Here is a 27,502-nt window from a genome sequence, read left to right as displayed (position 1 = left end):
AGTGAAGGAACAAGTGCCATTGTGAAAGCCTCCTGGAAATCAAGGGAGGAAGACCGAAGCAAGACAGGTGTTTGCTGCTAGCTGTGCACAGATCCAAAGCTCAGACACTGCATTTTCCAAGGCTCCAGAACATCCTCTGGTGGGAACTGTAATCCTTTTCAGTCATAAGTAGCTCTGCTCTAAGGAGAGGAAGCAGTAGATGAAGGTGAGACTTTTGGTACATGGATTCTGTGAATGCGCTTGCCTTGCTCACACTGACGGGGCTCTGGGTGCAAGGCAGCGCAGCTCTGCAAGCTGCCCGAGCTTGTTTTCCTCCTGAAACACAGCCGTGCAGTGAGTGCTGGGGTGTGACAGCCTTTTCCTATGGAGGAGGAATCGTGGGGCTTGACACCTTCCTCCCTTTTCAGCCTTTCTTTGGGCACTGCTGCAGAAGCGGTAGCCATGATTTCCAGCTTGAAAAGAGCCTCGGAGTGAGGTCCTGCCTGGGCTTTTGGGCTTTTTGCCACCGATTTGGCACAACAAATGTTCACGGTGATGCTGAAGTGGGCTGGTGTAATGTAGTGGGGAAGAATCATTCATGTCTTTCCAGTGACTTTCTGTTTATTTGTTTCCAGTGAAAAGGGAGAGCTACTTTTGTTTCTTTTTCTTTCTTTTTTTTTTTCTTTTTTTTTTTTTTAATCCAGCATTTCTGCATGCCTCTTTGACTTTAGAGCCTGAGGTCTGGATGTAAATGGGTTATTTCCAACCTTTTTTTTTCAGCTCTTCACAAAATCAGGATGAGGAAAAGTAGAGCTCCAAGTTCCAAATGTTTCTCTGCTGGAACCAGCCATTTGAACTAGATTAGCTTTGAAATTTCCCATGTACTTATTGCCTGCAAAAGCAGTGGGAAAGATGGGTGAGCTCAGTCCTTTTGAAGTGCTGTGATGGTTGGCAGGGACTTTTGTAGCTGCAGTGAAAAAGCAGATTCTGTAGTTTCCTGAAGAGGGAAAGCTTGTTAAGTGAGCTTGATGAGGAATCCTCATAAGTACACACCTAAATTATGTATCAACTTTCTCTTCATCAAAAGATCTATGTCAGTGATGAGTTGATGGATTAAGAAAGTGTTGTTGCTGTATGTGCCAACCAAAACTGGAGGGTTGCTGGAGTGAAAGTCTTTGATATGAAAATTTGCTTGGTCACATGTAGTTATAAATGGAGGAGTTCGCCCTTCTATGGAGCACAGCAGAAAGCTGGATTGGATCTGTTGTATCCCACAGCCAGCATCACAGGGGATACGTAGAGGCTTACTTGTGTCATCTCTGTACTGCCAGCATCCCTCACAAATATTCCCAGGGTATGTTTTATTCAATTTTTTTTTTCCCCCTAGCAGTGAGAACAAAAGCTGGGAGATGAAAGAACTGCACATGTCCCATACTCTGCCACTGACTGGTAGGGCTGGTTCAGGACAGTTCGTTTCACGTTTGGTGTTCTCAGGAACCTCATCTTCAGTGCTGAGCTTACCATACCGGCCACTGTAACTAAGTAATAAATTCTATAAGTGCAGAGTGCCGCTCATTTTTCCTAGAGCACGAAAAATGCAACGGAATGGCAAAACCAGTCTGGTTAATCCGGATGTATGTAGAGATGGGTATTTGTTATTCCTAAAATTCTGACATTTTTTCTAATCTGCTTTGAACTTCACAGAGTGCTTTTTAACACATTTACACAAAATCAGGGCTTTGTGCATATTATATTTCAGTGTTTCATATTAAGTTAAAGGTTTTGATTAAATAAGTAAATTTAGTTTGTTACGATTGAACGAGTCATCGTCGATTCCCTTACACAGCACCATCCTTTTATGCGCAGCAACAGGAGTGTAGCAGGCAGAAAGCCGCCTTCTTCTCCATGACACAGCATGGGGGCTTTGCTGTAGGAGTTCCTCACTCAGTGCTATGCTGTGTGACCCTGCAGAGTAAGTGCAGGGTGCTGTGGAAAGCCTGGCACTGGGATGTGCCAGCGATGTGGGCTGCAGGAGCAGAACAGATGCTTGGCCCGCTGCAGGTGGGAGGCTGTGGCACGTCCTGTAGCTGCAGGGGCGGGAGTGGGCTGTTAGAGACACGAAGGAAGCATCGGATGACTCAGAACATTTGTGGTGGAAGGAACCGTCTTCAGCATGAGGTAATCTGCCTGGAGATTTTCTTTGCCATACTGAAGATACAGAAGAAGATCCCCATTTTGAAGCCCAAGTGACAGACTTGATACCCAATAGAATGGAGATTGCATCTTAATTTATACAGGTCAATGCTAGCAGAACCAGAGCTGTTCTCTGCAAGGTTTCAGTCCTGTTTCAATTTGCTGTACAGGCTCTGCTGTTAACTTTGGCTTTAAGCAGTAGTGCTCCAATAGTTATGAAATTTTCCAGAAACAGCTTGAGGCCAGTCTTGAAACATGGCCGTGAAAAAATGCGTGTTTTTTTTTAAAACAGGAGCTTGCCAAAAGTTCCTTGAATTTCTTTTCTTCTTGTTTTCTTCCCAGTACATTTTGTAGTAGTTAATGGCAAGAACATGAAAGATTTAAAGGCTGTGAGTATTGTCCCATTTCTGCTTTCATGTAAACTAATTGTGAAACTTTCAGTAGTTTCCCTTTCAGCAATGCAATACCAATACTACTCCTTATTAAATGTCATCCTAAAATTGTATTAGGCCTCTAGAAAGATTTAGAAACTAATACTGCCCTGTTCTTCTATCTTCCAGTGCTGTCTGTTTTCACACAAGTCATGGAGATCACCTTTTCTATTGAAATGCTGTTAGAGCAGGTTGCAGACATCTAGTTTATAGAGTGACAGAAATCTAACATTTCTAATTCTTTCACTCTTTTTTTTTTTTTTCAACTCCGCATTTATTTTCTTCTTTTCCTCCCTTAATGTTTTCCTGTTCAAAGGAGAAACTCATTTTATAATCCTTGGTTTTCCATGTAGTTGATCTCCAGAGAATTTCCTTCTCTTTGAACTACTAACAAAAATGTGGAGCATAAGAAAGTCCTCAATCACATTTAGATAAATGAATTTCTTGCCAGCAGGAGTTCTGAGATGTTCTGAGTACTGTTTATCTACAAGAAATGTTTACTGGTTGCCATATTAAAAATGACAAGCAACTCTAAGTAATCAAAAACACTATGTCTATTATTTCAGGAACACCGCTTGCTTTTCCAGAAGGAATATAGGAAGACAGAAGAAGGATTCTAGTTTTAAGGGTAATAGATGCTCATTTGCAAAATGGGTCATTAAGCACTTCAGCTTTCTAGTTGTTAATTTTTTCTTCCATATGGCTTGCACTTCCACGAGCAGACTACTATACATTTTAACATTACGCTACTGTACATTTTAACTGCTTGGCATGACAGCGTGACTTGTGGAGTGACATTATCTTGACTCGAAGTAAATATAATTAGTAGGTGCTAAACTTTTTGTACCTACATTTTAGAAAGTTACTGTCTTTACAAATACAGGCTGACCTAAAAAAAGGCAGCGGTTAGTCATCTTTAATTGGGTGATCTGTCTAATATTAATGATGTACCTTCTGTTCCTAGGAAACTGCAGAAGACCTTAGCTAACTGTAACTGCAGAATTGAAGTGACATTTCACAATGTTTATCAGGCACCAGAAAGGCATGACATTTTAAAATACTTTTTCCTCGATCGTTTATCAGGTTGTAATGTACCGCACAGTCAATCTGGGAGGGATGTAAAAGCCTTCTAAAAGCCGTAACGATGTGCTGGCTTAGGCTTCTCTGAGATACTAAGACATTTATAAACTTGATTGCTGCATTTGATTTCTTGTGACTTGCTCCAAAGGATGTTAGTAGCCACCCATTCATCTGTTACCAGAAACCTCTGTATCTGGGCTGAAGTTGTGTGTAAGCATTTATAAATGCCATCTTCACATCGTTACACAAGGCATGCTGTGGCTACTATGGATGAGATTATCTTTTATAAAGAAATTATTGGAAAGTTAATAATGTTAAACAAGAATTGTAAATATTCAAGCAGCAGATATGTTCCTTTGTGTTTACCATATATTGGGCCATGGAGATCCATTAAAATTTTTTACTTTTTTTTTTTACATATGTCTGGGTGTCAAATGAGGAAAAAAGCTTTAATTTCTTTATGCCTCTTCTCCCTCAAAGCTACCTCCAGTTCTCCGCAGTGGAAGAGGAGCATTTCCGCTGGTTTGGAGAAGCTTAAAAAGTTCATCATCAAATTGAGATTTGCAGTCTTTTCATTTAAAAAAAAGTAATCTGTGAGGCAATTACAGTTACGGAATCCCACGAAGGGTGATTAAGGTCTGTATTAAATGGCTCATGAGGGATTAGCAGGAAGAACAACTATTCCTCAGCTAAGCAGCATGCTAGCAACAGGTGACAGTGGGGTGGGCGGTTTTCGAGGGAAGCCTGAAAGAAGCAGTGTGGTAGGAGCTATCGAATTACCAGGGAACCCAGGTGAGGAGGTCTTTTAGTCATCATGCTGCTGGCAAAAGCTGTACTGTGCAGCTTATATGACTGATGTCCTTGGTGTCTGAGGTATCTGTGTTAGCCTATGCAGTAGTGGAGAAGGAATGGGTTCCTTCAGAAGTGGACCTGGGATGCTGGCTGCCTTGTAGGGTCATTCCCTAAAGCTCTGGTCTTGCTCAGCTCAGCCAGAGGAGCAATGAGCATAATTCTGTTGGTCTCAGTTAGCAGCCTGCCCTCCAGCTTAGATTTCATTGCCCTAGAAGAACAGATGATTAGGAAAGGAGTTAGGTAAAAACAACTCAAAAAGGTTTCCAGAATGCACACCCTGAGTTGCAGTTTTTGCTTGACCATGAAGGACGGTCAGAGATGCAAATGTGAATTTAGGGCTTCCCTAACTACAAAATCATGTCAGCAGATAGGCTTTGGAAGTATCCTTGGCTCTTTGGGCTGTGTGGTGCTAATGAATGACTTTAGCAGCATTGTTCCTTTTTCCAGAATGGTCTCCTCGACTTTGCCTGAGATGGGCATGGACAACTAAGGAACAAACTGCTAATTTGCCCACAGCCAGCTTGTAGCATGAATTTGTTTCCGTTGAAATGAACAGTAAAAAAATCAAGTTTGTTTCCCTTGGAACAGCTGCAAGGTTTAGATATGAGAAGGGCCCATATTTTCTATTGTTCTTGTAGAAGTAAATTACACTGTTGAAATGAAGAAGAGTTTTCCTAAAACTGTCAGATACGGTCTGCTACATTTTGGGCAGAAACCCAGTATTTCTTTGGTTGCTGTGCCTAGAGATATGGAAACAGGCGACCGTGGGAGCTGGCAGGGAGTGGGTTCCCACATGTGTGTGCCTCCTAGACTTGTTCTTGGCTGCCAGAGGATGGACAGGAGATGGATTTCGCTGCTGCAGACAAAGGTGCAAGAAAAAGCCCACAGGAGCTAACATATAGACACAATAATAACTTTTGGAGCAGGGTTGTTATTCAGCTGTTATCTTTCCCTTTTCATTCTTTTGCCTTCATTTTTTTTTTTTTTTAACTTTGGTTTTGTTAGCAAAACTTGGAGTTCTGCTGACACCTTGCTGCCAGCACAGTTCTTTTGACAGCTAGTTTCACAGTTTGTGTTATAAGTAATTGTGTTTTTCTATGTCAGTCTAAAAAATGACATTTTTCTTCCTTTCACCGAAGATCACCACCTCTTATTTTGTGGTATAGAGAAATGCTGCTTTCCAGACTGATTACTCCATGCCACGATGACTGGGATATATGGCTATTCCCTTTTCTTGCAGTTCTTCATAAGGAAAACAGGGCTGATCTCTTCAATCACTTTTCACAGGGAAGGCTTTCCGTAATTCCAATGACTTTCTCTACCTCTTTCTGAACTCCTCTTATCTTTTCATGCCCATGTAGGATGGTTCATTACCACTGAAGGAAGCTATGTGGTCGATGAGGCTGTACTCTGGGTTCACTGTAGGCTGTGCCTGTTTTCACAAAGCTTTCTAAACACTATTAACAACTCTTTGGTGGTAGTGGTCGTGGTGGGGGCAAGCAATACCCTATGGGAAACATCTGTTTCTATTCCTTTATTTGAACCAGGTCTGTAAAATTCAAGTGGGAAGCAAAGGCAGGTGAACAGTGCACAGTCTGGGAATCAGGAGAAATGATTTAACTTTCATGCATCCATAGTGGTGTCCTAGGGAAAACCACAAATGCAAAATGTGACCGTGTTCATATTTACCATGGTAACAGATCTGTCTTTTAGCTTGTGAAACACTTTCCCCATAAGTAGCATGCCAGTATGCATATGCATGAGTATTCTAATTATGAGAATACGTGATGTGCAGCACTGCACATTTTATTAAATAGTATTTATATATCCATGCTCTGAGTGCATGGTCTGATTACTCTTGATGATTAGACCTCTTGCATTCCCTGGTATTAACAGATAGGAGGAAACAGTAAGATGTGCAATGCCAAAACAGGAAATGGAGGGTTTTAGTCCCAGTAATGGAATTGTGTGTATCAGATTAAAAAAAAAAAAAAGAAAGCTATTCACTGAAACTAGAGCACTTCTTAACCTATCTGACAAAAGATATGAGGGAATAATCTATATGTACAAAACCACCTTTGCAGGAAGGAAAGAAGGCATGATATTAATAGCGTGCTGCCTGCTAGCACCTTATCACTGGATTAAGGTTAACAAGCACAGACTGAAGAGTCGTAAGCAGATGTGTGCTTGATTAGCAATTATTTAGGCCTTGTTTGTGTAACCCTTCCTGGCTTGAATTTGCCACTGTGATAGTGCCAAAGGCTATCAAAAAGCATATTCAAAGATGATTCAAAGCATGTCACCAGCAGATGGTTCGATTCAAGCTGCTCTAACAGGTGAACCGTATTTAAAAAGGAAAAAGATAAGAAAAAAGGGCTTTAACCCAGAAAACAACACGTGATTCTGGCTAGTTACAGGACAATCCTATGAATCTCCTGCAGATACCTACATCTCTTGTAAAACCTCTCTGTAATTAGGGCAAAAAATGTGTTCTTTTAAAGGTAAATCCTTAACAGCTCTAAGACCTCTCTGATATGTTCATTATGTCTAGGGTCATGAGAGTGCAATTTGTGAGCAATTGGGAGTGTTGGAATGTTTATTTAAATATTGAATTTATGAATACATATATACACATATGTAAGAAGGTATATGGATGTATGAATACTTATAAATGTACATTATATATTCAAACCTATATTAAATATATTATTAAACATCCTTATAAATATTCAACATAAAAATCAATTCATATGATTCATATGGATGTACAGTTCGTATGACTATATAATTAAACGTATACATATGTTGTTTACTTACATATTTAACCTTTGAATGTTTATTACAATTTTCAGTGGGAATGATCCACGTTACAAGTTAGGTTACTGTACCTGCTTCATAAAGTCTGAGCTGAATATCCAAAGCGATGGCTGAGTAAGATTCTTCAGGCCGCTAGGATCAACAGCTGTTCACTGGCAGTGCTTTGGTAAAAGAATTGCAGTTTAATGCATGTGTAGTATGATAAGCTTAACCTAATCTTGGAGCGAACATTAAAGATAAGAAGCACTGTTAGTGTCAGTTTATATGTTTAAAAATCGGGACACCCTTTTGTGGTACTGAGGCATCAATTGCATTAGATCTCGACAGTAATAATGTTAATGGCCACGCTTAACATTTATTTTGATGTAGTTTATTGTCCTCTGGTATTCTTTCTCTGCCTTCGGCAAACACATGAATGTAAATTACTGTTTGTTCAGCCAGAGTTTAGAAAAAAATCTCAGTCCACTTTTCTGAAAGAGACTTGTAGCTTCCTGGGGATACTGTGACCAGATGGAGTCACAGGGATAGCTGTGGCTCTGGCGTGCTGTGTGGTGCCCATGCCTGTTTTTTGTGTGCTGTTCTAAGACATGTTCTTCCTTTTTCTTGCAGGAGAGCCAGAATTTAAATATGTTGGGAATATGCATGGGAATGAAGCTGTTGGAAGGGAGCTGCTCATCTTCTTGGCTCAGTACCTGTGTAATGAATACCAGAAAGGGAATGAAACTATTATCAATTTGATCCATAGCACGCGTATCCATATCATGCCATCTTTGAATCCCGACGGCTTTGAGAAGGCAGCATCCCAGGTTCGTAAGGCTGTGAATATAAGAATAACTATCGATGTATATTAACCCGAGGATCAAAATTACAGTTTAATTTAGCAGCTTTACAAATACATGAACTCTGTGGTGATTGTTGGATGGAACACCATTATTGATGTATTTTCTAATAGTACGGTAGGCTTGTTCTGTTTAACAAGAAGGATTTTGTACTTGAGCTGGTATCACAGACAGTTTTCCACAAATGGCCATCTTTGTTATAAATGAATCTACTTAATTTAAAAATATAAAGATATTTATGCTTCATGCATGTTCTTTCATCTGAGTTCACTGACTAAACTGCTTCCCGAACAAGTAACTTCTAGGAATATATCACATTTCTGGAGTGGTAGAAAGGGAAAAAGTTGATGTTTCCTTTAAAAATATTCTCAAGTAAACACATTTATATGAATTATTCACATCCATTAGTTCTTGATTTCAAAAGAAGGAAACTCTGTGAGCCATCTCTTTATTAAAAACAGCTTTGATTCTAAAGTTCCGGCATAAGGTGATTTAGTTTAGCTATTAGTCAAGAATATTTAGCATGTAACTTCTGATGAAGACTCAGTCAAGAAACATATTAATGCACAGTTAGCATTTGGAGGCCAATCAGGACCCTGATACGTTGGGTTTCTAGTGCGTATTATGTTCTAAAGGAAAATGAGATTTTTCTTGATCAGCAAGGCGTATTGATTTTTTTTTAAAAAAATATGGAAATGTTGATTCTTTTTACGTGACTATTCATCGTTAAATAAGTCAAACCTGATTAAGCTCTTCATTAAACTGATTCTTGCGAAGGCTTTAAAAATCCCACCGTCAGACCTCTTTTAAACCATGTCCAAGATGATGTCTCCCTCTAGTGGCAATAAAGCAGAAGCTGTCCTCAAATTGGTGCCGTATTTCACTTGTTCGAAATCTCACTGTAGAGATTCAGTAATACGATTTGAAACTTTCTCTCTTTAGTCCAAGTACATTTGCTTTTACAATATTTCTTTAAAAATTACTTATTATCTATAGTATAATTTCCTTCAGTGCTGCTGTTATTCTAATTTAGCAGCATCTTGACTCTATAAACAGTGTGTGACAGTAGATTTAATATACCCCAAGACTAAAACCAAAAATCAAACTAAACCTATTTTACAGAAATACTGAAAGCTTAGAGAGACAAGCTACGGAAAACTATGCACCCTCAAGGCATTTCCTTAAAGCAAAACAAAACCTATTGTAAAGAAGTAGCTTCAAGAAAAGATTCTGTAAAACTTCGCGCTGCATCTTTATTCAGTGCCACCCTTGCAGTGAATGAAGCTGACAGTCACTGCAAAAATAAAAATATAGATTAAGGGAAAGAAAGATTAAGGTCCTTCTTTATCCTGAAGCCATTTAGAGGAACTTTGAAGCAAATGCAAATGTTCCTTGCAGCTGGCAGATACATCTGCAGCTGCCTTGAGGCTCACTGAAACGAGGTCTGTAAGTCAAAAGTATGTGTATGAGGCAATGGGGAAAAGCCAGGTCTCAGGGGAAGATTCAGCAGGCATAAACTGGGCAGGCTCTGGAAAATCTGATGCTGCTGGTAATTTTGCCCATCCTTAGTCTAGATCTGCCTTGATGGGAATGATCATCTCCTCTGAGACAGTGAAATAGTTTAATTTTGTTCCTGCAGAGCTCTAGGAAGACATACAGGTCACTCGGCTGTTGTGCTCCAGTTTTTACTCCCACACGATCCATTCTTGTTCTTGAGAACAGGAGAAATAAAATCATGATGTGAATTTACATGGGTAGATATACCCACATAAGGGTTGGTGCCTCAGCTCATTAATCTGCCATTTGCCTTTCTCTTTCTGCTTCTTTTCCTCATTTAGCCCGGTGAACTTAAAGACTGGTTTGTTGGTCGAAGTAATGCCCAGGGAATAGATCTAAACCGAAATTTCCCTGATCTGGATAGAATAGTTTATGTTAATGAGAAAGAAGGTGGCCCAAACAACCACCTGCTGAAAAACATGAAAAAGGCTGTGGACCAGAATCCCAAGGTAAGTAAGGGCTGTAGAGCCAGTCGCTTGTGTGCCCATATCCTCCATTTTATGGAACAGACATGCAGCAAACCCTAGGAGCTGTGTATGCAGTCTTTATGTGATTCATGTTCTTGAAAATATTTTGTTCATTTTTTTTTTTGTCGCATTCATCTGATGGCTTCTTGTAGTAAAACCTTTTGATCCGTATTGGTTAATCAATTCCTCATTCAAAACATACTTTGTTTTTAAGGATAGGGATTGTGTAGCCTTCTCCCTTGGTCTGAATAGATTCTTGCAGATATTCAGCATTTTACCATTGCCAGAAATTCACTGTTATATTGTGTGTGATTACACTGTTGGCTAGATAACTGTTCTCACATATAATGTGCATTTTTGTTAAGCCTAAGACTTAAATGTATTTTCACATCTGGAGGTTTTTTTTTTTTTTTTATAATCTTCTTGCATTTACCCCCCCCCGGTTTAAATTATTAAACAAAGTAATTTTACTTTCAGTGCATAGAATTAGACTACATCCTACCAACATATATTTTAAATTCTTTTCTTTGGTTTTAAATTTGATATGCTTATTTTTAGCCATAATAAAAGGAGAAAAATAGTGAGATAGCTCTGTCTGGGGGTCTCACTCTGAACTAATTTACACCAGTTTCAAGACTGATGTGAATCTACGTAGATTCTGATGTAAAAGACTGATCCAGTTCTCCACGAAGCCAAAATAAAAATGTTGTTCATTTAAATGCTTGCACAATATGTATGATTATAGCTAAGCCAAGTATATGTAAGTAAATAAGTCTCTACACTGAATAATCAAATTGTAACTGTTGATAATGCTATTTTGTTGTAGCTTGCTCCTGAAACAAAAGGTGTCATTCACTGGATTATGGATATTCCCTTTGTGCTCTCTGCCAATCTTCATGGAGGAGACCTTGTTGCCAACTACCCTTACGATGAGACTCGGAGTGGTGTGTAGTTACAAGTTAACATGAAAGAGCAAGAGATATAAATACTTTATACTTTAAAAATTATTCCATGTTAATTATTATAAATATTATTATATATTTATTTTATATTATTCTATACATACATAAATATATGGATCTATACTTACTACACTGCTACCTGAGATTCACTTGTAAACATTATATCATGGCATTGTAATGACTTAGTTTAGTATTAATAGTCATTAATTAAAATGACGTATTTAAAGCTAGTCACCGTATGACCGTGTTGTCTATTTTTTAAGACAGATAGCTTGTTTCAGTAGAGTTACATTACAAAAATGATGTAATACCTGAGGGAATCATGGTCCCTCACGTATTTAATGAAGTAACTTAGGTCTTAAATTAGCTGGGCTGTTTATACCCTGCTAAATGAAGCCAGAGAGATGTATCTAGGCTGTCTTTATGATCTAAGGTTTATCTTCTTGAACCTTTAAAAAGTGAATTTCTGAAAGTGATTGTATGCTGATAAAAACAACTATCATTGTTTCTACTTTTTCAGTATTGATCACATAAAAAGAAGGGTCTCTTTGTGGCAGAGATGTTATCGTTTAGCCCATAGTAGTATGGGCACATGTCTGAAGTGATTTGATGGTATTGTCAGTGATTGACTTTCTTCAATATACTCTTGTACAGTTTAATTGCAAATCCTCTTAAGACCAGATTTTAAAAATCTCTAGGGAGACACACTTTTCTATGTACCGTGTTCTTAAAAGAATCCAAAGCCTAGAATGTAGATTTCTGGTGCACTTTGAAATTAATATTTTCATATAAATCACCTTAATAATGGGACAACTTGATACAGGCAATTGATTAAGGATTGGGGACATGTTAATGTTATTTAAATAATGCAATATTTGTTGATGGTGCTGTAGGAAACTTACCATTGTACAGGGAATTTCCAAGCTTCATCTTGTTGTGCAGTACTGTTAATCTAGGTTGTGACCCCAGCCTGTGACTGCATTTTCAATAATCCTTGTTCCTGGACCATTTTTCCTCCCTAGGCAGTGCTCATGAGTACAGCTCCTGCCCTGATGATGCTATTTTTCAAAGCCTGGCTCGCAGTTATTCTTCTTTTAATCCCGCCATGTCCGATCCAAACAGACCACCGTGTCGTAAAAATGATGATGACAGCAGCTTTGTGGATGGAACGACTAATGGTGGTGCATGGTACAGCGTCCCGGGAGGTGAGACCCATGGCTGGGGGTTCAGTGTCATGGGTGGTTATTTCAAGCTTGAGTTTTCACTCTGGGAACTTATTCCCACAGACAGGAATACCACAAGGTTATCCACAATTTTTGGTCTGGTTAAGGGTAGATCAAAGGCTGATCACTCACCACAGTGCATCAACAAAATCTCACAAAGCTCATTGTGATTCCTATTCAAATATTCCTCTTTTATTGCTTTGTCTACAGTATTTCTTCATTCAAAGTTCAGGTCATTGAAAATGTAATAGTTCTGCAGCAGGTGAGCAATTGCTGTGTTATCATGATGAGGGTTTAAGTTAAAAAAATAAAAATAACCCCCCCCCCCCAACAAACCCTGATGAGAGATAACAGGCTAATAACCATTCATTTTAACCTCAATAATGAAAGTATCCATCCTTGGAAGATGTGGGAAGGCTTTGATGCCAGTGTTGAAGATAATGGAAGAATGGAAGTTTGTCCTTCGATTTCCATGGGAACAAAATCCAGCCATGAAGATAACTTGCATCTTTACACTTCTTGGCTTAATTAGTGCTTGATTCATGTCTAGGTGGTGTTTCCCTAGACTTTGGCAGAGCCTTTTGTGCTAAGAGGACCAGCAGAGCTACTGCGGTTCCTTGAAAACTGATTTTCAAGGAGAAGTCTGTCTGGGAGTGTAGCTTGAAGTCAGAGCTTTCGTTCCTTTTCAGTAAAGTTTTTGATATTTCATTTTCTTTGTAAATAGAATCAAAGCAGATTTGGGAATATGTAGATTCTCAATCAAGCAGAGTCTTCTGTGTTGCTAAACTCGGTTGAAACTTCAGGTGAAAATTTGGCTGGGGATTTCTGAGCTGGAAACTCAGCATGGAATGGTTTGTCTGCACGTTGGCTTTGTTGATCTGTAGCAGATAACTTTGAACACACATACCAGTATTACTGTTTGCTTTTATCTTAATACTCAAGGTAACGGTCTCTGAATGAATTATAAATTTTTATGTGGAATGAGTAGGAATCTCTCAAAGTGTTGGGTAGTTTCAGTGATAGTCTAACCAGGCTTCTCAGGGGCAGCATGTTTCCTCTGCTGTGGTACCAGTGTCAGGGACTAGCTATGACATAAAATGTTGGCATTTCTGAATACTGTTGAAAGGCAAGTGTTCTCCTTTGTGTGAAGCTTTCCACAGCCTTTGATTTGGAACCATTAAAAGCACCCTTTACAAAATGGTGTTTGCATAATTGAAAAAAACAAGCTGAATGTGAACAAAATATTAAAAGGTTTAACTATTAAAATTTGTTTCAATTCAGTCCAAAAATATTAAATATTAACTATATAAATGTGGACATGTTTAACTTTTAGCTTTTTTCCTTAGGAAAATCTTATCCATTGTTTTGATGAAATGCTTTTATTCTGACTAAACTACACATGCCAAAGGCACATTTTTCCATTGGAAAAAAATTGTTGGAAAGCTTTAATTATGTCTTCTTTTTGGATCTTATTTTAAGTTAGACTGGAAATTCCCCAAGGGAGCCCTTTCTTTTTCTCATGTATTTGTACAGAAATTAGTAGAAAGGAATCCTAGTTCTAACCAGGATCTATGATCTTAAGATGGTGTAGCTAATAAAAAATGGAAAGGTGACAATAGACTGTGGACCATACAGTATGAATCTATTTTGTTGTTTTTTCCTTCAAGTGTAAAAACCAGCTGGCAAGCTGTAACTGTTGACCGAAACCTTCATGCTAATAATTGCCACAGGCCAACTTAAGAAATAAAAAAACAACAAAAAATAATGAAAACAGTTCTCTTGTTTCTATGTCTAGGGTTAAGGAAAATAACTAAACATTGCTTAGTTCAAGATTTTCTTGGAAGCTTTATTCTGGAAAGCTAGCTGACATTTTGCTATCCATATGATAATGCACTCAAAGTTAGTGGTGAAAGCTATTGAAAAGCTATTTGTATTGCTGTAGGAAAAGTATTTCATTATATATCCTTACTAGAGGTTAGAATTTATCAGGAGGAAACTCTCTGGAGACCTTGTCTATTCAGTGTCTGCTCTGGTCCTGAGCTAAGGTGGCTCTTCCCTGCCTTTGCACCTTTGGGGTTGCTGTGGGTTTCTTCTGGGGCCTGTGAGCACCTACAGGTTTGGTGCTATCCCTGTGAGATCTCTGTGGACTGAACGGAGGCAAAATAAAATGGGAATTGACACAACTGTGTAGAGAAAGAAGAACTGGAGCAACATGACAGGGAACAGAGGTAGAAATTAGATGAGATTGGTACTGGAGCTGTGTTTGGTGTCGAAAGGAAAGCATGGCTTTAGCAGAGCATTAGCAAGGAAGGGAAAAAGGAGAAAGTGGGGGATGGCAGAGCTAAGTGAGAGAGGCTGTGGTCTCCGAGATGCTTTCTTTGATAGTACCTCATCAGACTAAGAGCTCTAACCCAGGAAGGGCTGATTTTTCTTTCTAACAAGTTACTAAAGTCAATGTTGGCCTATAAAGATTGTTATGGTGGTTCCAGTTGTGCTGCATCCATTTCTTTGCCCCTGCCCTTCTCCCACAGGTGGAGCACTTCTACCTTCTGTGAAAAACAGCACTGCTTGGTGGGCCTGTGGCAGTCTTCATATGTATGCAGAGATAATACGTTGGTGGCTCTCTCGTATGAGTATATGTTGTTTTTGCGTGTATTTTTCTGAGTATCTGGGTTCTTTCAGTAGGAAGACTGGATGTTCAGTGGCAGAAGCATCTGGTAGCAGCCCTTCCCTCCAACTGGAAGTAAGGATGTGCCTTCCATTGCATTTGTGTTTTTTCCTTACCCTCTTGGAAATCTCAGGACTTCCGTGTCAGCCGCAGGCAAGGTGACAATTTTCCTCTCAGGCTTTGAGGTTTTCGGGTGGAGAGAGCAGATGAAGTATAGGAATATATGACACTAGCTTTGTCTCTTGATACACTTTTCTGTGAGATTTCTCTAACCATTTGCTGCGTAGTAATTACTTTCTTCTGTGGAGCAGGAGCACAGAGGCAGTCAGCCCCCACAATGGCATCTTTGTGCTAAATCTGAGACCATGATACCTGTTACACTTGTTTTGCATTAGTTGTCATCTGAAATTAGTTGATCCTTGTAGGTTTTTCAGAGAGCAGCAAGCAAAAGCAAAGAGGTAGTTTTTCTGTTTTTAGGAAAGGCCCTCTTAAGCCATCGGACCCCAGGCAAAAACAAGCCTATACATAAAATCTGTGCTATTTTTAACACTGGTCTTCTCCTCGTCAGCATGTAATTAGTAATTTCACTTATGCACAAGAAAGCCAAATTAAGTTTGCGCAGACAGCTTTAATTTTGGCATTTTCTTAGTTGGTGAGTGCATAACTTTTCAACACAAATAATGTTTTTTTTTAATGTACCTTTTGTATGGAATATCTATTTGGAAATATAAATGAGAAGAGCAGATAGCGATGAAGTACTAGCTGGCCATATGCGTGTTCTGGTAGCCATATGTGTGTTCTGCTTGTTCTGTCATAGAGCATCACCTGAGTCTAATCAGATCTTTAAGTCATTACAAAAATAGCATTTCAAAGCAGCTTCCACTGCAGTGTTTGTAGGCTATTGTTTAAATGTCTTTTTATCTTCAGATGCTCTTAAATCACTCTTGGCACTCCATTCATTCTTAACTTCAATTACCCTTCATGTTACCAGATTTGGAAACAATGTTAAAGAACATTTCTTTAGGATTTTATAGAAGCATGTAGGAGGCACATGTTCTCCACACTCTGCACAAGGCTCCGTCCTGTCCTGCTAGAAGTTACTGTCTTCTGATATGTGGAAGTGGTCCTAGCTTAGTGTTGTAGTTTGTAATTCAAAGTCTAGGCAATTCTGATGCCTGGATGCCAGGAGCACCCTCCTGCACTCCACTTTCTTTTCAAAGGTTGGAGTTCCTTTTGTAAAAGCTGAATAAATGTTTTTTGTCCTGTATTCTGTGCTTATTTACATAAGTACTAATGCAGGGAAACTGTAGTCCTTTAGAACAGTGCAACAGAGGAGTGTTTGTGTTGCTCAGTTGCAAAGAAAAATAATACTTGTGGTCAGCAATGAAGGGTGTGAATCTCAGTTATATCTGAGGTCTGCTAAGCCTTTCTGATCTTCAGAATGGTTCCTGCTAAAGTGCAGGAAAATAAGTTTTGCTGTTCTTTGTTAAAATGAGAGGCTTTGGGAGTGTGGTGATGTGCATGCATGTGACACATGCCACGTGCATGACAAGGAGGAATAGGGCAGTAATAACGGATTCAGCCACTTTTCACAAAACTTGAAACTATATTTCTGCTGTCCTTGAGGAAGTAGGGTGTCCCTGGTATCACCTTGCTTTGGGAGGGAAGAGGGAGAAGCTTCCTGAGAAACTTCCTGAGAACTGGAGCAGCAATGGTCAAGAGCTGTTGGCATCACAGTAAATTACATCATGCCCTTTGGCTTCCAGTTCTCTTCATGGTTTCTTGTAGAAGAAAGGCAAGAATCAAGAAAAACAACATTATCTGGTGTCTGGAACATATGCCTGGCAGTCAGCACTGCTGTCAGGATTTTACTCATGACTCTCTTGCTCTCTTGCTGTGTGCTGGTGAATGGTCCATCTTGCATTGTGTGTGGTGGGACATCAGAGCCGGCCCTTCCTGCAGCACCATTTGTCCTATTTTTTCAGCCATATAAAAGGCTTAGAAATAAAAAGCTTTAGGGAGTCTGAACAGTCCCTGCTCCTCTCGGTAGTTAGGAGTCTACGTGCCTGGTTGGCAGAAAATAGACTCTTCACCCATATGTGTTGGCAAATTCCCACCTGACTCATTCTGCTGCCTTCAGTGTTCTCTTTCGGGGATGACATCAGGTCTCTGGGCATTGCTGTGCACAGTGCCAGTGCTTTGGTAAGGAGACTACGTTAGGTCTTATACTTAACTTGAATGAGGCAACACAGAGCTAAACAAAGTAGCTGCTTTTAAATCCTTTGGTGACCTCCGTGGGAATGCTTAAAATGCTTGGTAGCTTTTTTCTTTTCAGCCCTCCATTCATGAGTCCACTGATTTTGCTAGATACCTAGACTGGGAAGGCAAGTATCATCTGTATCAGCTTCTGCAAGGAACGTATTTGTAACACCCTTGGGGACAGCCACATTCCCACTCCAGCTGCTTGATCCACTTAAAAAATTGTCTTGGTTTTCTGTTGACAGATTTGCAATAGGCAATATTCCCATGTAGCCAGATGAGTGCCTCAGAAGTGCAAGAGTATGTCGTTCATACCAAGTTTTTATGCCTAGAGATGATACTACTGTATATATTTTTAAATTCATATGATTAAAGTTGCATTAATAACGAGGTTTCTCTTATTGCATTGAAGGCTATCTGGTATTTCTTTCACAGAGCCTTTGAGTGGGTGGGAAATACTCCTATCTATGGAAAAAAAATTAATAGGATGTTTGCCTTTTTTTTTTTCTTTGTGGAAAATCATAAATATTTGGTATTTATTTACTTTGGAACGATGCAAAATCCATCACTAACTCTCTTTTCTGGCATTGCAGGAATGCAGGATTTCAATTACCTCAGCAGCAACTGTTTTGAAATCACAGTGGAGCTTAGCTGTGAAAAATTCCCACCTGAAGAAACTCTGAAGGGCTACTGGGAGGACAACAAGAACTCTCTCATTAATTACATTGAGCAGGTAACAAAAAAGAGGATGGGAAAACTCTAGTTATTGTATGTGAAACTTCTGAACTTTGTGCTGTGTGAATATCTAATTCTAAATCTTATATTAATCTGATTGGTACTCCATAGTTCTTACATGTCTCTGTAAATAAATCCTGTGTGATCTTTCTAAACATGTGGAAGAAGAGAGGAAAAAAAAGGTGTATAGTATGGAGTCATCCCACCTTACTTCATCTGTTACAGATATCTAACTTAAATGATGTATGTTGGCCTTCTTAATGAAGAGAAATACACATCTCCAGCGTATAGTTCATCCCACCAGCGCTGATGTGTACACTAAGAGATGAATTGCCCTCTACAGATAGCAAAGTGTTTGTACAGAACATAGGATATGAATCAGTCTGGATGTACAGGGAGCCTAGATGATGCGGTTGGGCTGTAACTGCCTGGCAGTTCAGTATAATGTCAGGGGACATCTGTAATCCCAGTTTTGTAGATACTCCTCTGTTCTGTGATTACATGAGCTGCTGACACTGAGTGTAGAGCTTTTCCTGTGATTAAAGTGAGTGATTCAATTAAAAATGATACAGAGTCTGGTTAGAATTTTAAAGCACTGTTATGAGGTTAGATAACCTTGTGCTAATGGGTTGTTACAAGTTAAGACTCCTGAAATAGATCTCTGTGTGAGTTTTTTTTTTTTTTTAAAGGATTACATACCAATGTAAACAGGCTGAACCAAAAAAATGATTCCAAACACTGTGGCAGTTTCAAATGTCTGTAATCCAGATATTATAGTTAGAGACTGCAAATATATCTGGCTTCATTAATGGCTACACACCTAGGATTGTGAAATCAGAAACACACTTTGTTAGCAGAGCTGGTCAAGTAACACAGTAATTTCTTTAAAAATTTATTTGTGCTGAAATGCTTTAGTTAGCCAGAAATTTGAAATATTTGACTATATGAAATGTTTGAGTTGAACAGTTCTGGAAGTTGTATTTAGGGTGAAGAACAAGCTTTATCTGCACTGGAATTTATTATGGGACCCATGTCTCAGCTATCTAGACATTGTTGAGCTCCTTAGTGTATGGGTTATTTTTTTCTGAGCCATGGAAAACTGTGGTGTCACTGCATTTTCAAAATTACTAACATGTAAGAGATTAATTTGCCAACTTCCTTTGCTCCTGTGGAGCTGCTGGCTTTATCCCCAAAGCTCAGATGGTCTATCTGGCATTGTTTTTATCCTCTTACAGGGTAAGAGGTTCAGCCCCATGCTCCAGCTCCCCAGTGACTGCCGAGGACAGTGCAAATATGTACTTTCTGCTTTTCTCAGCTGATCTGTGTCAGGCTTCTGCCACAGTGTAAACTGGAGGAATCTGGTGAACTAAATTATAGCGGCTGAATACATCATAGAGCTTCTTAAAGGAGAACATCAAAATCTCAAACAACGAAAAAAATAAAAATACGTGTGAGCCAGAAATCTTTTCAAATGCCACAGAATCAAAGCAAATCCCTAACTCCCCAGCATTTCCCTGCTTAATTTCCAGGCTCCCAATAAGATGCCTGTCTGCGCAAATTCAAAACTTCCCATTCTGCCTTGTGTTGAGAGCTTCTCTGTGGAAAGGTGCTTGCCTCTGAGGAGCTCAGTCTGCTTTCAGACCAAGCTACAGGAATACCAGCAGGATTGTCTCCCCACACACTGCAGTTAAATCAGTGCTTTAGTTGTATATATGCTGGCAACAGACGGGTTAGATAACTCTGATGTTTACTGGGCAGAGTAAGAAGTGATTGTAAACTTTGGTCCCTGCTCTCAGGTTGTCTTACCCTAAACATTAGGGCCACTGCTATTACTCCTTTGATTTCAAAGAAAGCAGGGAATCTGGTTCAGTTCTTAGAAACTGAACAGATAAGGTTTTAAGATGAAGATCCCAAAAGCTCAGTGCATGCCCTGCTGCAGCCGGGAGAACGCTGCCCACGAGGCGAGAAGGAAGTAGGACGTGACCCACCATGGCCTCTCTCTTGGAGGCCACATGGAGAGTGCTGTGGCTCCAGGTGATCCCAGCTCGAAGACCTGGGAGCTTTGGGTGCTCAATGCAGAGAGCTCAGGCATCTCACACAAGGTCCTGAATTGCTCGTGCAAGTCCAAGTATCCGCATAACCTTGTTAATGTGTAACTTTTAAGCTGTTGTGTCCATTATTAGCCCTAAATTCTTGCAGCTGATGAAGCCTTAAAAACAAAAAACAAGTAATTTCAGACTGTCTTTCATAACTTTTCAGCACATTTATTAATTCCCCATGAAAAATACTTTCAAATTAGTGTTTATGTGATTTGTGATTTGCTCCGTTTCTGAGAAATGTTTGCATAATGCAGAGAAATTAATATAACTATCAGCTGATTTTCTACCTCATCACTGTTTGTGCCATTATGAAGTTTAATAATGATTATACATAGAAAATTCTATAGTATATATTATCAATATTAGTATTATATATATATATATATATACTTGTTAATAATTATCCTTGATAGTTGTCAAAATGTAGACTGGGATCCATAGCATGCATCCTTAGATATATCAGTATATTTTACTAATGAAAATGCCTTTTCTTAAGAACTGTTAAATAATTTCTCATGTGCTTCTGCTTTTATTTAATTATTTTAGATCCATCGAGGAGTGAAGGGGTTTGTTAAAGATCTTCAGGGCAATCCAATAGCAAATGCTACAATTTCTGTGGAGGGGATAAGCCATGACATTACATCAGGTGAGTGCTGGAATATACTGCTATATCCTCTGCTTCACAAACTAGAGCCATTTAAGATCTTAGTTAGCTGATGCCTTAAGGTATTAAAATTTTGAAGCTAGAAAAACATATTGTGCCTCAAGAAGCTTGTTATCTGCAGGATTTCATGAATATTCCTCCAGTAGCTTACTCTCAAAGAGAGAAGACCGGTTGTTGGGAGTTAATGGATCTCCAGAATGGATTGGTTCTGATGGCTCTTGGTTATTCATGTTTGGTTTTTCTACTGATTTGTGGTGCAAGTAGTGTTTCACAACTCTGCCAGAATTTAAAGTTCTGTTGGCAGTGCTGTTTTGAGTCGAAAGCCTAAACTGCAGTATAAAACTTGTATTACGATGTGATCATACCTTTTCATACGTAAATTCTTGAAAGATTTTCAGTTTACATAAATTTGTCCTGAGAAGGTAAATTCTCTCTGCTGTTTACAGTTATTTGATTTTTTCTTTCTAGAAGGGCAGTTCTAAGAGAGACATATGTCATGTTGGTGTTCATAGAAAATTGTGTCACCTCTTGGGTGGTATTGTGCTTTACTCTATGAATGAGTTCAAGGTAGTTTGCACAGTGCCAACTTGCAGACTTCCCTGTGGACCATGTATTCTTATACTAAATGTTATTTTGTTGTTGTTACTGTTTTTACAAGATACTAACTAGAAAAACAATAATAAGATCATGCATAAAGCACTGGCATTTTACAACATGATCATTTAGCCAATGATCTGTCTCACTGTACTGTTACAGAGGTGCAGAACACAATGATACAGGACAGGTAGACCCTCAGTTGGCTTTGATTTGTGTTTGTTCTCACATCACCTACAAATAGGGCGGCATTTCTGCCAAACAGAAACATTAGCCACCTTCTTTCACTATATATTAGACAGCAAAAGGTATAAAGGCTGGAAATAAATTTTAAGGGAATAAGCTTTGCAGAGATACTTTGAAGTATGAGAGAGTGATACACAGAATACTATACCTCACACTTCTGTGGTACAGAAAGGTATTGTAGTGAATCCCCTTATATTATTGTGTCTGTATATGCCTGGAAGTTGCATATTGTCAAAACACTGAGGAAAATAACTATTTAAATTTTTGCACGTTTGAAATGAAGGATAGATCTTCTTCTTTTCTTCCTTTTTTTTTTTTTCTTTTCTCTTTCTCCTGCTCCTTTGTTCATGACTTAAAATTCATCTTTGTTTCATTGCCAGGAAGTAGAACAGATCATTATCGTTGCTTTGTACCAGTGTTTGCTTTTCCTTTTGTTGCATAAAGAAAGAAGTCTGAGGACAGCTGGCCTGACTATTAACATTTTTTGACCATGCAAATTGCAGATATTTAAATAATATTTCCCCGAGCATGGACAAGTACTTTGAATAGCACTGCTAACTGGACTTTATAATAATTTGTCATGCTTTCTGAAGTTCTGTGTGGAGACAGACATTCGCAATATTAGCCTGTGACAAATCAGATGATTGGCCACTCCTTGTGCACAGAGGATCAGATTCTTTGTGGAAACGGTAGGGGCTCATTTCAGAGAACAGGATTACACATTTTTATTCTGTGGCAGAGAAAGATTGTCTGCAGTAACAATCAGTGCAGCAGGAGCCCTTCTTTGACCTCAGTGGATCAAGCTTTCATTTCTTTTTTCAGTTAAATGGAAGAAAAAAAGTCCTAGACACTGCCTGGATACTGAAACCTGTAGATACTGATACTTTCAGGGGTGACACATGGAATATTCCAGGAAATGAGCATTTATAGATGTCTCTGCAATATAACTTGAGAAAAGTAGTCTTGTTTGTTTGAATTTGGGGGGAATAAAATTTATTTACATTTGGATTTCCAGAATATTGAAGGACATAAAAAAACATTCTGCATTGCAGACAAACTCAAATGCTTGAAATTGGCCGTGCATTGGTGGAGTACTTCTAAGCAAGGCTCTTGTCCCACATTGTTCTTTTTTTCAGTGTGCTGGAGAGCCTTCAACCTCAGAAGGCAAAATCTTTCATGGGGGCTACAGCACAACTTCAGAGTTAAAATGCTTGTTTTGATTACCTGAAAAGAAGAAAGTCTGTGGTGATATATTTATATAGCCCTACAAGAAAAATTCTTTCAGACAGCCAAAAGAAGAGGGCTGACAGGAACACAAAAGATGCTGACAAGCTAGACAGTCCCTTTTCCTTGGCCGCATAACTAGTTTTATATATATTTATGTGGTTTTATTTTTTCTTCTTTTCTACAGCCAAGGATGGTGATTATTGGAGACTGCTTGTGCCTGGAAATTACAAACTTACAGCCTCGGCACCAGGTTATCTAGCAATAACTAAAAAAGTAGCTGTGCCCTTTAGCCCTGCTGTCATGGTAAGTGTTCACGTGTATGTCAGTTTAGCATCTATTATGGCAAAAAAGAAAAACTCTCTCTCTTTTTCCCCTTCATGGTATGTGTGTAATCAGGAGGTTATTTTTCAGAGTATTACCAATATATGCTATTTTAGAAGACAGTCTGGAAATCTGCTTTTCTAGTATGTGCTGTGTAAGCCATTGAGAGTAGTCTCATTTCAAACTCATTTCATTTCCTTAGTCTTATTTAAAGCAAGCTGACACAGAGAAGGATAACACTGAAATATTTGTACTTTTTTTATTAGTGGATGTATGGCTAGCAGATCAAATAGAAGACTACAGCATAGCTCTAAATTGTGTGACGTAAAGAGTTAAGAGATGTTGAGGTTTTCATTGAGAGTTAGTATTTGTAGTCTATATTGTCAGGTGACTACCTTCACAGGTTAAAAACGATGTTCAGCTCAGGACTTGTTAGTGTTAGGTCAGAAGTTGGACTTGGTGATCTTAGAGGTCTCTTCCAACCTAGATGATTCTGTGATTCTGTGAACTCAGAAAGCAACTCAAAAAGATAGTGATGGAGCATGTATGGTGAATAAGACTTAGCTCTGTTTGAGAGTTCAGAAGCATTTTTAATTCATTCTCTGTACAAGTGTGGATTCCTCACATGAAAATTAAAATAGATGCTTATTTCTGTAGAGCGTATCATACAGGAAGATGTACATCATATCTACACTAGTGAGCCATATGTCAGAAGAGCTCCCTGGATTTTCCTGATGGCATAAAATAGAATACATGTTTTGATATGCTGGGAGTCTGCACTGCTAGGTGTTAGACAGCAGATTGCTGACGAGACACATTATTATATGCTAGAAGATTTATGTGCCTGACTACTATTCAATTTTTAATTTCCTTGGCCCATGTTTTTTTAGACAAGTTTTTAGACAAGTCAAGGACTGGTCAGATGTCTGCTTTCTTTTGGAAATTTTGTTATACATCTGTGTGCAGTTTTAGATAAGTTTATTGTACTGATATGCAAGTGTTGCACATATTTAAATCAGCCCCATATTTATATCATATTTAAATAGCCTGAAATAGGAAGTACCTCCTGAAGGCTCGTGGCTATGTTAAACAACAACTTTCAATAAATGACTCTTCAAAACATCCACTTCTTTCTCTCTGTCTCTTGCTGAAGTTTTTGTTTGTTTCTCTTACTCAGGTTGATTTTGAACTGGAGTCATTGTCTGAAAGAAAAGAAGAAGAGAAAGAAGAGTTGATGGAATGGTGGAAGATGATGTCAGAAACACTAAATTTTTAAACGAAGATTTTGGCTTTACAGCCTTGAATCTATTATATGTTGATTTATTATATTGTACTGTGGAAAGTCCCTATATTTTAGATTTTGTGCACTTCACAATAATTAACTTTGTTTTTTCAGTCATCTTTTGATTAATATGAATAAAAATAACTACTAAACTCCTAGGTAGATACAGAAGTTATTAATTTTCTTTCATATTGTTATAGAAAATCTACTCATATACAAATCAGAACAAAATGAGTGAATGTGTCTGCAGCCTATATGGAAGTACAATCTGTTGTGTATTATGTACAAGTTCAGAATATGTAGGTTAAATCTTGGTTTAAAAATAAATAAATAAATAAAAATGCTGTAGTCAGTTCCCAGTACTGCCAGAAGTATTTGACAGTGCATAGTAGTAGACGGTGCTTTTTACTGAGTTCCGTAATGAATGTTATTGAAAAGATTTATAATAGCAGTGCGGTGGTGTAATGATGTTTTACAAGGATTAAAATACAGTATAATATTTTGTATGTTTCTGGTGTTGGGGCTATTTAAATACATAAGAAACATAAGCTTCTGGCTTCATTTTAATAAGCAGAAAGAATCTGCATAAGTTCTTTTATTGAAGATGGCATGAAATGAATTCAGGAAATAAAAGAGCTTTATTCCTTAAGCTGTTAATGACATTTCAAGATCAGGTTTTAATTATTTCTCATTACTTAATAACCAAATTAAAAATTTTGAATGGACAAAGGAGAAAAGTTTGTGTATCATGTTAATATGCTGCTTATATTTGTTTTACAGCAAGAAAAATAGAATTTCAGGTGATGTCTATTTAAATTAGATAACTACTTTTTCAACAATCTCTAAATGTATCAGTGGTGTCTAGATAATCAGCCAGAAGTTCATATGCTCACTGAAAGCTACCAAAGCTTTACACAAAGTTTAGACAACGAACCAAGAATTACAGAGGACATGCATTTAGTCTCAAAAGCCAAGAACAGTTTTGTTTCCAACTTTGTTTCTTCTGTTGGTTAGTCTTATCTAAATCCAAAAGCAATGGAGAGAATTGAAAATTTTATCAGTGGTGAAATTTTACCAAATAAAGCAACTTTGATTTAAAAAGATACCTCCCCACCCATTTTAATTTCTTAGTACACTTGGATTAGCTTGCTTTAGTATTTTGTCTGAGTGAAGCTTGTGGAGTCAGAGAATACACATGAACTGTAGTGGGTGCACGTCTGGTATAATTCTTCTGAAGCTGCTGCAGGTATGCTACTTGATATCAGCTAAGCATCTCATCTGTTTGAAAGCTTAGACACTATTGCTGGCCTGTTTTAATTCAAGATCAGATGTTTGATACAGATTTCCTTCCTCTGTTTCTTTAGTATCACTGTCTGTGTTTTGATGAGCACGTTATTTTTGTTGATGTTGTAGGAGTTCAGTACTGTTCAGAACCAACCAACAATGCACTATCATGCTCCCCGCCTTAAGTGAAAAATCACATGTCCAGGAGTGGGATCCAAATTTACCTCCCTTGGGTATTTAAAAATCTACTGAAAATACTTTCTGAAAATTTGATATACTTTAATAAAAAACGTACTTTATCCTTTACAATAAGAAGCATACCACACATTGATAAATTGAACAGTAATAAAAATGAATACACTTTCTGATCAAGAATGTACTGTGTAATCTGTAGATCATTTAGGTGTTAGGTGTCAAATTCCAGACTTCAGGGGAACTTCACATGGTGTACGTCATCATCCAGTGATGACCTTTGAATCCCCATTGTGAGGAGGAGCCTGTGTGGCAAACCAAGAGTTTACCTTATCTTTGCATATCTTGGTAAGAGTCTGTAGCGAGCTGGGCACAAGCACGTGCATGGATAAAGGATGCCCAGTTACACCAGTTCAGCTGTGTGGTCCCCAATGATCTGAAAGGTTAAGACACACAACACATAGCACGACCCGTGTCTTGAAGTGATGATACCATTTTCAGCTGAACCAGGTAAAACTCAAGCAAGCAGTACGAAAATTAACTAAAGAGACTGCTGGCATGTGGGCAACTGGCTACAGGAGTGTTTCTGACCTGTAAACTAATGTAATATGGCAAGTGTATATTTGTACAGAACACCCTGCTCTGCCGCTTCCAAACCTTACAATTTCAATCTAAACAATATTACGATGCGGTGCAATGCCTGTCTTGCATCCAGTCTGCCTGTGTGGTGGGTTGTGTGGCATAGCTAGTGCAGACATTACATCAAACTGAGGTCATGGTGCATCTCTAACCCTTATCTGTGGGATCCTCTAGTCTACTGTTTTGTGCTTTGGCGATTAAATGTAGTGTCCCATAAATGATATCTATGTTTTGCTTTAGATAGCTGCTTGCCATTACTGTGCTGAGAACAGGTTAAAGTAATTAACTGTTACAACACCAGAACCACTGCCACTGTCCTTGCTGTAGGTATACATCCTTCAGAACAGTGTAGTCACAACTTCAATGAGTTATGTAGCTTTCCTAGCTGAACTGAGCTGTGTTGTAGGACCGTGTATGTTTAAATGGAAGACTAAAGTGTTGTGTGATGCTGAGCTTTTGGTTAAAAAGACACATGCTGTACTATTGTACAATAAATCTACAGGTTTATTTAAAATGTAAAATGTGTGAATAATTTACAGGATCGAAACATGACCTTTTTGGCTGGGCATGTCTGTAAGGTATGTCAGCAACATCCTCAGTGAGGTGCGTTTGCCAATTAATTTGTTGTTTGAACAGAGGAACAAGACTGGGATTAATGCTGGTATCCCAGTGGGAGCCAGCCATGGCCCCTTTGCTCTGTGCCAGAACAGCCTGATTTTGGATGATACATCTTTCCTAGGCAGCTCTTCCCATACAGGTTTTCAAGTAACGTCCTGGAGAAGAATGAGATGCTCTGCATCTATGTGGGGTCAGTGAGGACAGGGCATCCACATTTGTAAGTCCCTTTCCCTTTCATGGTACTTACAATCCCATCGTTTTTCCATATTATTTC

The 27,502-nt window shown here is 38.6% G+C and overlaps 1 protein-coding gene across 3 annotated transcripts in view; it reads left to right on the top strand.

Annotated features, from left to right (window-relative positions):
* Positions 1 to 27,131, top strand: part of CPE (carboxypeptidase E) — a 58,514-nt gene extending 31,383 nt beyond the window's left edge. The window contains exons 1-9 of one of the 3 annotated variants that reach the window (XM_083834097.1): positions 6,817 to 6,871; positions 7,962 to 8,158; positions 10,030 to 10,197; positions 11,042 to 11,159; positions 12,200 to 12,382; positions 17,921 to 18,060; positions 20,708 to 20,807; positions 23,077 to 23,195; positions 24,391 to 27,131. In XM_083834097.1, coding sequence (XP_083690223.1) covers positions 6,820 to 6,871; positions 7,962 to 8,158; positions 10,030 to 10,197; positions 11,042 to 11,159; positions 12,200 to 12,382; positions 17,921 to 18,060; positions 20,708 to 20,807; positions 23,077 to 23,195; positions 24,391 to 24,489 — 1,176 coding nt within the window. In that variant the 5' untranslated portion in view covers positions 6,817 to 6,819 and the 3' untranslated portion in view covers positions 24,490 to 27,131. Of the gene's footprint in view, positions 1 to 6,816; positions 6,872 to 6,906; positions 7,037 to 7,961; positions 8,159 to 10,029; positions 10,198 to 11,041; positions 11,160 to 12,199; positions 12,383 to 17,920; positions 18,061 to 20,707; positions 20,808 to 23,076; positions 23,196 to 24,390 lie in introns of those variants that run through there. The other 2 variants (XM_083834098.1, XM_083834096.1) reach the window with 2 other exon arrangements.
* The last annotated feature ends 371 nt before the right edge of the window (positions 27,132 to 27,502 follow it).

Source organism: Anser anser, assembly GCF_964211835.1.
Source record: "Anser anser genome assembly, chromosome: 4".
Classification (NCBI taxonomy): Eukaryota; Metazoa; Chordata; class Aves; order Anseriformes; family Anatidae; genus Anser; species Anser anser.
This window is presented reverse-complemented; position numbering and strand designations above follow the sequence as displayed.